General features: G+C 41.0%; 1 protein-coding gene across 1 annotated transcript in view; it reads left to right on the plus strand.

Moving 5' to 3' along the window:
- The window catches only part of LOC100116487, a 287,412-nt gene that overhangs the window by 20,177 nt on the left and 254,848 nt on the right, over positions 1-12,387 (plus strand). Inside the window, exon 2 of the mRNA XM_032601580.1 lies at positions 7,325-7,420. Within this exon, the coding sequence (XP_032457471.1) occupies positions 7,325-7,420 (96 nt within the window). The remainder of the gene's footprint in view (positions 1-7,324; positions 7,421-12,387) is intronic.

Genomic DNA, 12,387 nt, shown 5'->3' on the forward strand with positions numbered 1-12,387 from the left:
GCGAACAGTTGCAGAAGACATGTTCCACATCTTTGTTTGTTTCCGAACATACTGGGCTATTTGGATTATTCTCTATCTTGAAGCGGTGTAGGTAGGCTCGAAAGCATTCATGTCCGCTAAAAAACTGCGTAAGGTAGTAATTCACTTCCCCGTGTTGTCTATTAGTCCAGCCAACAATACATGGCATTGCTCCCCTTACAAGATGCTGCTTAAACGTTAGTCTGGCGTCCATGGTGATTCCCAGGTACTTAATGGTCGGCTAAGAGTTTATTTCGTGTCCGTCTACTGACAGCGTTATTGTCTCTATTCTATTTCTACGGTCGTCTATTGTTGGGAGTTCTCCTTGGCATTGATGCGTCGCAGGCTCAAGTAATATTTCCTATTACCTGCTCGACCTTATCATTCGCAGATCCAGACAGCTGTATTTCTTCTAGAGCCAGCAGAAATGTCTTCTTATCATAATCCTTCGTTTTCCAGCCGACTCTTTTTGTCGTTGCCCTCCCGTTAGATCTCTGTTTTGATATTCTTATCTCTAATATTTTTGCTTGGTGGTCACTGTTTGTGTAATGATCGCTCAACATCTATGATCTAACTGAGCCAATCAGGCAGCTGCTGACAAACGTGAGATCTATGATGGACCCTGCGTCTCCGCTTAAAAATATGTAAGAACATCCCTGGTTATCTAAGACCAAGTCAAGGAGGGCGAATGCTTCCAATAGCGCTTGTCCTTTTTCGTTTGTCTTTTGGCTGCCCCACTCTACTGCGCAGGCGTTGAAATCGCCTGCTATCAGTACCGGTTTTCTTCCTACAGCATCCTGTACTATTTCGTCCATTAGTTGTCTGAATTGTTCTATTGACGTGTTGGGTGAAGCATAGCAGCTGTAAATGTGTACGCCTGCGACCTTAGCGCATACAAATCCTTCATAAAGTCTTGTCATTTTTTTCCTGGAAAGTAGCGTCTCCGCATACCCATATCGCCGCTTTACCAGTACTGTCCATATCCCACGATGGTTTGTCCAGGTATCTGTATTTTTCAGAGAAGATGGCTATAACGATTCCTATCTCGCGGACATACTGATGTAGTGATTCTTATTCAACTGCACTATTTTCATTTTCTTCGTCTGTGAGTGGCTTTTACTGCAGCTCGGTAGATTGGGCATGCGTAGCTACCAGCTGCGTGGTCAATCTTCTTCCCTGTGCCTCCTTTGCAGAGTACACAGTTGGGTTGGTTTTTACACTCCTTTGCTTTGTGCCCATCTTTTCCACATGTAAAGCAAAGCTTACTTATGTCTTCAGTGACTGTGTAGTTACTACCGATATGGCCAAAACCTAGACATTTATAACACCTAAGCGGCTCGTTTTTGTGGTTAGCCATCCGGATCCTACAGTTAACCCATCCTATTCTGATTTTCTGTAGCTTAGTGATCTTAGCCGGTATCTGAGCTGGTACCTGTATCACATCACTGCAATCTGCGTGTCACCATACGTCTTTTGCAGAGATCTTATCGTAGAGACTTCTATGATGTTCTCCTCGCCAATTTCCTTTTGTAGCGCTTCTAGTCCCTCCTCTTTTGTTGTAAGCATGTCCAGATCTTTTACTTCAATGATTTCTCCTTCCTGAAGTGCTTTTATTGTGGCGCCTTCCACTAGTACAGCTTTAACTGCTTCTTGGAAGTCCGAGGTTTTGACTTCTTTTGTGCGTTTGAGCTCTATCAGAAGATCGCCGTCAACTGTTTAGCGTATTTCATTTACGCTATTCCCTAATGTGTTTAGTGACGGAGCCGCTTTTATTTTGGACAAAATGTCTGCATAGCTCTTTTCTTCTGAAGCCTTGATGATTAAGGCATACTGTCTGGGAGGTCTTGCCCACTTCTGTCCATTCTACTGTCCCTATTCTGGTTTGCAACGTTTGCAACGCCAGGGATACTTTTATCCTCTTTGCTGGCCTTTTTCTCCTTTTTCTTTGACGTTCTTGTGACGACTTCCTGCTATGCTGTCTTTTCAGCTTGATTATCTGCTCCTTTGTTTTTATCAATTCTATCCTACGGAGTAGCTGGGACTTCCTCCGTTGTACCCACCTTCCGGGATCTGAGGCTTAGGGTTGTCTGGATTTCCCTCACCTGTGTTCTCGGGCGCTGTCATTGCACTAAGTTTGATCTTTTGTGATGCAGAAATTCTTATAGCTTGCTCTTATGGTTCGGGCAAGGTCTTTAATTTGCTTGTGTACATTGTGTCTGCCCCTGACATACTCCATCAGTTCATCGATTCTGCTGCCAAGGTGATCCAAGTGCGCACCCCTTTGCGTTATACATGCAGCTATCTTATCTTTGTCTGCATCAACTTTCATTTCCATATCACCTGCGTCTCCACATGTAGCAGTGGTCAGGTGATAAACCTCTGCGGCTTCTAGGTAAGTTTGCCCCCCCCCCCAAAAATACATAGGGCCAGCGTCGACCACTGGGGCTTTTATCCGATCGTAATCGATGGCGGGACTGGGCACTGTGGCTTGACCCGCTTGGGGTAGTAATGTTATTAACTCACTATCCATGTTTGATTTATCTTTGGGGTTTGTTTCCCTAGCCTGTTTGTTCCGCGGAGCATATTTTATTTCTGCTCTATCCTTCGGCCGGTTGAGGAGACCTCGACGCGTCGATGAGCTTTCCCCTATTCGCCACCTAGGGGACGTGCCATATACGGGGTATCGGAATGCCCGCACGGGTCTGTGTGTAATTTTTTTTTGCCTCTCGGAGAAGAAAATCTTAGAAAGACCATAGCGTGACTTTATTTATGAGGTTGTCGAAACAGCCCCATCCGCAATGTCAGCCGTTTGTCGGATTCACACCGAATAAACCCATCCTTTTTACGGCCAGATGAATAACACCCAACCGTACCAAGGAACGACCTCTTTGTCTTTATCAACCCTCGGTAAAGGCGCACCTAGCTTCATTTTCTGTGCCCTTGTTCCCCGCGGTACGACCATCAAGTAGTGCTTCGGGGGAGGGGGGGGAGGCTTTTAGGCTCACTTCTAATTGATGTGGTCGTCATCACGTCTTCTTCTTTCTGCGTCGTCCGGGCGTCTATTTCTTTCCGGAACGCCTGGTCGTCTGCTTCGTGCAGCATCGTCTAGCTATCCTCTGGACAGCCTCAACCCCGACACGGCTCAGTGACCTTCGTCTAGCTATTTTTATTTTGCTGTTTCGCCTTGTCTGTGCCTTCTTTTCTCGTCGTCATTTCTAACCTTCTTGAGGATAGTCTTTACTTAGTTGTTTACTGCGTTCCAACCATCCTCCGACGTCAACATAGTTGTTATTATTGACTCAGGTGTCACTCTGGTCTGGAGATAACACTCGAGTTCTTCTCGCTCCACTTAGTATCGCAAACAGTCAGAGAGAACATGCTCCGTATCTTTGTTAGAGGCCAAACAAGCTGGGCTGTTCGGACTGTCGTCTAATTTAAACCCGGAAGCATTCGTGACCGGTTAAAAAGTGTGAGGTAGTAGTTGACCTCTCCATGTTCTCTTTCGGTCCAATCTTCTATTTTTGGTGTAAGGCGATGTGTCCATTGCCCTTTGTCACTAACATCCCATCTTGTTTGCCATTCGGCCATTGTCTTCTTTCTTGCTGCATCCCAGATCTCCCTTTGAGTTTTGTCACTTGTTCTTTTTATAGTTTGGAATACTTCCTTACTTTTCATCGCCAATAGGTCAATCGGCGGCATACCAGCAATAATGCAGACCGCATTATCCGATACAGTACGGTAAGCGGACGCCACTCTTAGTGCACTTCGTCTGTACACAGTGGTTAGCATTCGGGCATACGATTTCACCCGCATCGCATCTGTCCATATAGGGGCTTCATATAGCATAATCGACGTGGTTACACTAGCTAAGAGTAACCTTCGCTTCTGAGTTTGGCCTCCTACATTTCGCATCAATCGTGATAGAGCAGCGCCGACTTTTGCTGCTTCATTGCTGACTATTTTCAGATGTTGTTTGAAAGTTAGTCGTACATCGATGGTGATGCCCAAGTACTTGATGGTTGGTCGAGAAGCTATCTTATGTCCATCTACCGTCAGTTTAATTTCCTCCATCTTCTTCCTACTAGAGATAATAATAACTTCCGTTTTGTGGCTGGCTAGTTCCAGACCCGTCTCCGTTAGCTATTCGTGTATTATACGGGTCGCCTCTTCCGCTATTTCTATCACTTCTTCTTTATGTTTCGCAACTACCACTTCTGCTATGTCATCAGCAAAGCCTACGACTGTTGTTCCTTCAGGTAATTGTAGGCTTGGTACCCCATCGTACATGATGTTCCACGTCGGTGGGCCAAGCACTGACCCTTGGGGTATGCCTCCTGTAACTTTGTAGGTCTTGGTACCGTCCTCTGTGTCATATAATAGGATTCTGTCCTTCAAATAGTCGGACATCATTCTTCTTATTTATAAGGGCACATCCTATTTTCGGAGTGCTTCGTGTATTTCACTCCATTTAGCCGAATTGAATGCATTTTTGACATCCAATGTAACTATGGCGCAGTACTTCTTTTATCCTCTTTTCTATCTTTTCCCATCTATCGCTGTTTGCGCAGTGTCCAACACTAGGCTAACTGCGTCCAGGGTTGAAAGATTCTTTCTAAAGCCATATTGGTGTTCCGCTAATCTACCTTTTCCTTTTATAAAATGATCCATTCTGACGCAGATTATGCGTTCCAGATAAGAACCCGAGGTGTCCACCATGCAGAGCGGTCTGTATGCTGAGGAATCCTGAGGTGGCTTCTTTCCTTTTGGCAGAAGCACGAGTCGCTGTTTCTTCCAGTTTGTGGAGAATGTTCTTTCTTCTAGACATCCATTGTACAAGTCTACGAAGACCTCTGGATGAGCATGGATGGCATGCTTCAATGCAATATTGGGAATGCCATCCGACCCTCGGGCCTTGTTTCCTACCCTCCTGCAGGCGGCTAATAATTCCTTAATCGTAATGGGTGGAACAGCCCTTCATTCGCACCTCTTCCGATGACACTTGGCTTTTCCAGTTGCCTGGGGAACAGCGTGGTCACTACCCGGTGTAATAGTTCCGGGCATTTTGGAGGGGGTACGTAGCTTCCTTTAATCTTTTTCATTACTTTTTTGTAAGGTCAACCCCAAGGGTCCTGTTCGAACTCATCCTGTAGTTCTTTAAGGCACCGTCGCTTGTTTTCGCGGATTGTCTTCTTAAGCTTCCTCTTAGCGTCCTTTATTTTTTATCTGCGGGCATCTACTTTTTCCTGGCTTCTTCCAGTTTTATAGTATTTTTTTCTTGCTCGTTGTTCTCTTCTTCTGTCGGTCCGGTGACACTCGCTGCGCGCACTCTCAACCTCTTTGTCCCACCAATATACTGGTGGTCGTCTACAATTGGGTACTCTTCTTGGAATGGCCGCGTCACAGGCTAGTGTGATATTACCCATCACCTGTTCCGCCTTGCTGTTCGACGTCCCCGAGAGTTGCAATTCTTCCAGTGCCAGTAGGAACATCTCTTTTTCATAATCCCTTGTTTTCCAACCGACTCTGTTGGTCCTTGTCCTCGCGCTGGATCTCTGCTCTGATTTTCTTACCTCCATTATTATGGCCTTGTGATCACTATTTGTGTAGTGTTCACTTACGGTCCACTTGTCAATTGAGCCAATAAGGCAACTACTAACAAAGGTCAGGTCTACAATAAATCCTGCGTCTCCTCTTCTAAAGGTGTTTAAAAAGTACTTTGGCACATCAGAGGAAGGCAAATTAAAGAGAGAATAAAACCTAAAATAGCACCATATAGAAGGATGGAGTTAGTGGTCATCATTTGGAGCCGCCTAACAGATGGTTTAGGCCCGCGCACGTTGGCCATCAATCTGCTAAGCTGAGCTACCCTTATCGTCGCCTTCTTACATATACTATATAGATAAACCGCATAATTTAGCTTCGTTTCCATGGTAACTTCGAGATACTTAGCTGTCGTCTTAGTCATGATCGCTTCTTCGCCTACCCTCATCGGTATGATGGTCAGTACACGTCTCCTAGTCAGAATTACCATGTCCGTCTTGTTCAGTGCCAAGGTCAGTCCGTAGTCTGTCATCCACGTCAGAATCCTACACATTACCGCATAGCTTATAATTAATAATTAAATCTTCTCAGATAAATCTTTTCAATTAAATATCAGGTAGCTACATCGGTTGTGAGTTGCAGGTACGCAATGACGGTGCCGTGTCCACCTGGCGGACAGGTATGGAACTACGGTTTCGGTTTAGTGCGATATTGGTATCACGCGTTCGATCAAGTCGATTGACCGATACTAGCTAAGTAACCAGCCTCTCGTCTTGCGGTCAACAGAAACCAAAGATGGTTTAGGTCACTTTGGCACGCAGCTATAGGTCTTGAGGAAAGACTGTTAGATCGCTTTCGCATTAAGGATCTTCCTTTGGCAGCTCACGGGTCGCACTGCACGGTATACCCAGCGAGGTGTATGCTGCTCTACCTCTTCGAGGTATATGCCTCGGCAAGCACTCCTCCATTTGCCACTTAGGGGACGCACCACATATGGGGTTACATGCTTCCCCCCGTGGTTTAGTTAAACTATAGCAAAAAGGATATCTTTAGTCATTTTAAAATTAAGCATCTCAAAATTATACCTTTATACTATTTTAGGACTTGAAATTTTACCTTTTGTTATCAATTTGTAATTCTTTTTCTTAAAAATCTTTATTTATCTAAAATTTTACCCTTACGCACTACTGAGTATCAAGAAAACCGGAGCAAGCGCCGTGAACCACCCTCTACGCCGAGTACTCACGCCAGGCTGCTTTCTTTTCTACCAGGTAAGGCTGCGGTCTCAAAAAAAAGGAACTCTATGTTGGCAGTCAAGACGGCGAAGTTTATGTCAATACGCGCATATCTTCTTCTTGGTAGTTACTTAATGAAATGGAGAATATATACACAAACAAAGACATACAAAAAGCCAAGAAATAAACAAACAAATTATATTGCACTAGTTGCCTTAAGCTAAACTTACCACATGCAGATTTTCCATAAGATCCTTTACAGGAGCGTAACTATACTGCTTTGTAAGGCGCACCGGCTACATTAAAAAGGTGCAACTAATACACCTTGTCCAAACTAGGTCCTGTCATCTTCTAAAGTTACTAGTTTCATTAATAAAAAGAATTCTATTTTAGGAGAATTTTAATCGAATTAAAAATTTTATTGCAATCAATTTTAAATCTTAGGTTGCTCTGCGTAGTTGCAACAGAATTATTTTGGCTCAAACTCAATACACGGGACATCGTAATAACAAAATATTTTTTTGTTATAGATTTGCATTAATCAGACGTGTACAAGTCAATTTCCACATATGGATGTTGGAAGATGCCCTAGTAATAATGATAATTACGAATGTTCAGCACACGGAGTAAGTACAAAACATAAATTCAAATTTTTTGAGTTTTAAATCCTATTTAACTAATATTAACGAATATTTATTTTAAAGAAGTAAAAAGGCACATTTGAGTATTACGCAAAATACGTTTGTTACTCTTCATATTAATAGGGGAATAAATTTAATAAAAACGAAATAAGGAGAGTCAGCCCTGGTACATAAATAAATATAACTCCTTTTAATAGCTTTTAAGACTATAACGTTCAGTTGGTTTAGTACCCAATCTCTTCCTATCTTTATTAACAAAACAAAACAATCTAAAGATTTACTATTACAAATGATGTATATTACCAACATAGCATATAATATTAAATTTTTTTCGCAAGATCTGAGGTAAGATCTTACAAACGATCTTATGCAAGATCATAAATAATTAGCTAAAAACTCATTCGTTAACGCTCGCTCATTATAATTAAACATTGATTCAAGTTTTAAATATATATAATCCACAAATTTATAATAATAGGAATATGAAAAAAACAGTGATAAAATAATACACCATTATTAAAATATAATTTTATTTTAAAATTAGAAGTCATAACATCATAACATTAAAACATAATACTTATAATTTAAATTTAAATTAATTTCGAAAAATATATTGTAATTGAGTAATATTATGTAGTTATTGAGAAAATATATTTATTTTGATACGATGTGATGTTGTAACGCCCCGTACAAGCTCCGCAAAAAACTATACAGAATAAAAACAAAAATTTATTGAATACATTTTTAGATTTTACGCGAGTATCGCGCTCCCCCATTTTCAACTAGGATAAGCCCGCGCTACAGCTGACAGCGCAAATTCAGCAGCGCCACGAGCCAGCGAGCGGCGGTAGCAGCAGAACCGAAAGAAGAGGGAGAGCGCGCAACACCACATTTATATATGTATATAGAAGCGGCGAGCGCAGCGGCGCAAGAGAAGGAGAATCGGCGGCGCCGGCGGCGGCGTAGCGCGCGCATATTATAAATTATTTATATGAATGGGTTTTGTACATAGGTGTGAATGTCTGTGTTAAAGTGTGAATGCGAAAGTATTTTCGGCGGCACGATCCCCGCTCGCTCCGAGGCCTATAAAAGGACCCGCACGGCCAGTATGAGCTCACTAGCCGAAGCGCAAATTAAGCGCCAGTGCAACTAAAGCGCCTAGTCCCTGTTCTTGAGCAACTTATGCGTTGAGCAGGTAAAAGACTTAGAATATTATCAAATATTTCTACACTTATAAAAATTTCGAGTCAGGCACGATATCGCATCATAAAGCGTATCAGTCCTAGACTTAGAAAAATTCTAATTCTTGTCAAAATAATTTAGAAAAATTTCGTTACCTAATTTAAACTTGTAAAATTTCGAATACAATCAGATAACGCAACTTTAAGCGTATCTGCATAAAATCTCTTCTTGTAACAATACGATTCAAATCAGATTACGCAACTTAAACGCGTGTCTGCTTATTTTTATTTGTAAAAATCAAAACGGATTTACCCATTTAATTTTTGTGATACTTAAAATATATGCAAGATATACGCAATATTTTATTATTTATTTATTTGAATATATTTATTTTTGTTATAAAGAACAAAAATCTCTTTATTGCGATAAACCTCCACTACCTGGTATCCCGGACCTGAACTATCATAATTGAGAATTATTATAAAAATTTAAAATCTTTCTATTTAATCTGTTGTCAGAATCACGACGCAGATTAGTAAATGTTCGCGACTTTTCAGATAACAAAATCAATAGATTTTGTATCCTTACATAAATATAATTACTATGGGACCGAGATAAGTCGTGACCGTTTCAATGTATTAAACATAATACTGAAAGGATTAGATTTTATTAACGACCGACAAAACATCAGAGAAAAAGGACTAAATTTAATGTCAAGACACAACTACATTACTAGAGACGATAAATGAGAAATTGCGAAATGTTTTTCATGGTGACGGTTATAGTTTTTTAGATGTTCTTTACATCGAGATCTGACGATGAGAAAATTTAACTTAAGAAGTCGTGATATAATATAGATGTTGATGTCATATTAATTAAACTGCTTCATTTGGTTGTTAGAGTCATACAACAGATATATGACATTGGGATTGTTTTAACTCGGTTTTCTAATATACTCAACACGGAATCTGTTACCATATTATGGCACGTTTATCAAAGTTACTGTGTCAGTTCTATATATTTAATTATAAATTTAATTGTAAACTAATATAAAAATTTAAGTAAATAACATTGAAGTCTTTAATTTAGGTTGAATATAAGAATAAGATAATTTTAAATTTATAAGTTACAAATATTAAATAAAAAAGTATATTAATGTGGTGATATAAGCCATGTTTCATGGGGAGCGTGGTAGCATGGCATCGGCAAGGTAAATTACGTACGTTTTTTTCTTTGCTTATCCGGGGAGTTGGAGAAATGCTTAATGCACCATGTCAGGAGTCGTCATGTGTTGGACTCTCCTGCTGCGGGACCATCGCCAGGCATACCTACTAAAACTCCACCTTTTATAAGGCCGCAAAAACCCTACCATTCGCTTCCGCATTCTTTCGGGAAGTCGCCTGTCCCATGCTGTTCTAGCCATGATCTAGTCTTTTAAGCAACTGTCGTTGTATTTCGCGCGGAGAATTGTCTTTACGTATGCCGTTATGTCGTTCTAATTCTTCTTGCTGCCCAAGCATCGTTTCAACTACTGTCTCGGGCGTAAACGCCCCTATCGTTACCTCCAGTTCTCTTCGTATTTCAGCCCAGCGAGGGCAGCCAAAAAACATGTGTCTAGTATTTGCACCCCGGCGTTGCGACTTTGTTCATCACGAAAAGGTAGCTCAGAAAGTACCCGTGACCAGAGAGAAACTGTGTAAGGTAAAAGTTGACCTCGCTCCACTTCCTGTCGACCCACGAGCCTACGTCTTTGATAAGGGTTCTGGTCAACCTAGCCTTTGGATATTCGGTCCTCCTAGTTTGCCAATTACGCATTGTTATTTCTCTTTCTTCCACGGCGATCGAAGTGCTGTTCGACGCTAAGTCGACTTAAAATTTAATATTTAAATCACACGAGCGATTTATTATATTACAGAGAGAGACATCACGAATAAATTCGCGCAAATTCGACGGCAACGTAGTGACAAATAATCCACCTAAATTGATACGAACATTTGAAGAAAGCGCAGACGCGGAAGGATTAACTGAACGAGAGAAAATATCAGCATTTTCACAGATAATTAAAGAAGAGGCATTATCGTGGATTGACACGATTGAGGCGAACAGCTATTAGGAGATTTGCCAAGAATTTCTCAACAAATTCTGGAATGCGAAAATACAAAGAAAAGTCGTCGACTACATCCTGGATGGTCGATATGACTAGAAAAAAGAAACTAGCTTGGAAGGATATTTCAGAAAATGGGCTGAATTACTGAGAAACAATAAACACAAATTGGGAAATCAAACTCTCACTGAAAATACAAAAGAAAACAATTGAACAAAATTTTCTCATTATGAAGGAAAACAATACAGAAATGATACTTAGAATGGACTTTCCAGCAGCAAATAAAGTAATAATCAACATTTAAAAAAATAACACATCTTAATAAAAAGAAAGAGACTAGAAAAAGCCTCCAAATAAAGGAGACCAAAAGGCACAAGTCTGTTTGGACATGAAGCAATCAAAACACAAGGGGTTCACACGCAAAAAACAAGCAAAATAGAGTGCTAAATAAGAAAAGTACGCAATCAGATAAGACTAGAACAGAAGAAAGTATATGAAGCGCTTGTGAAACACAAGATTTTACTCCAAAAGGAAAGAGAACGGATAGAAGAAAAAAACAAGGCATTAGTGAAGTACATAAATCAAATGAAAACAAAAGATAAAGTAAATCAGGGTATAATCTACCTCAGCGATACTCAGGACACCTCAGATGTGGTAATACTAACACAACCGGAACCACAAGAAACACTGAGCACTCTACAACACAGTTCTTGGGATGAGATTGATGCGATGCTGACTGATATGATGCCAGACTCACTCGACACAGCACTAAAACCACCAGAAAACCATGGCAAGCACAAAGATAGAGCACAAGAAACAACTTTAATAAACGTGCAATGGAACGATCAGATTCCAGACAAAAAATTCAAAGAAATTGAGAATTTAACACTACAAAACTGGCCACTGGAGTACAACACACATCAGCAGACGGATCTAGCAGAACAGTGCACACGCCAAGAGACACAGATGTTTGAATCATCGCAGACAGCAGAGCCAGTCATCATCACGATACTGGCAAACCAATCAACAACAAGCCAAATTCCAGAGACGGAACCAGCACACACTTTACAGGAGCTAGCACGAGTAAATAGTGGCTCGAAAGCAGAGAAAGACACTCTAAGTGTCACAGGGCCAGTACAGAATCACCCAGTAGCACTATTGACGATGACACAGTCACCAAGACTGCCACAATCCTGGACGACGAGCCCCAATGATGTAGATGATGAGTTCTCCAGCAGGAATTCACCAATGTATACAACCTGCAAAAAAGGTGAAATTATTATGGAGATATTTCCCTGATAGCGTAGAGACGGAACAGGAAAGATAATAAAAACCCTGGCAAACAAAAGGCATTCAGTCAATCCAAGCGAATGAAGAGAAGGAAGCACTGTCCAGGAAAATTAAGCAGCTAGATCTAGAGTTCGACAAGAAGGGCCTCACACTGGAGCAGCTGGCCCTCATCCTACTGGGCTGTCCAGGCGACTACGACTAAGGAGAATAATCAGAGGTGTGTCAAAACCTATAAAATAGAAAAATAATAAGTGACAGTGATAGTGAAGTGGCATGGGTTATGCTAGTAAAGTTAATTCTCATAATTAGTTAAAAAGAATTGTAAACATGCACTCACTATTACTTGATATATTAGGCATGGTTATGCCAGTGAATT

Source organism: Nasonia vitripennis (assembly GCF_009193385.2).
Source record: "Nasonia vitripennis strain AsymCx chromosome 2 unlocalized genomic scaffold, Nvit_psr_1.1 chr2_random0009, whole genome shotgun sequence".
Taxonomy (NCBI): Eukaryota; Metazoa; Arthropoda; class Insecta; order Hymenoptera; family Pteromalidae; genus Nasonia; species Nasonia vitripennis.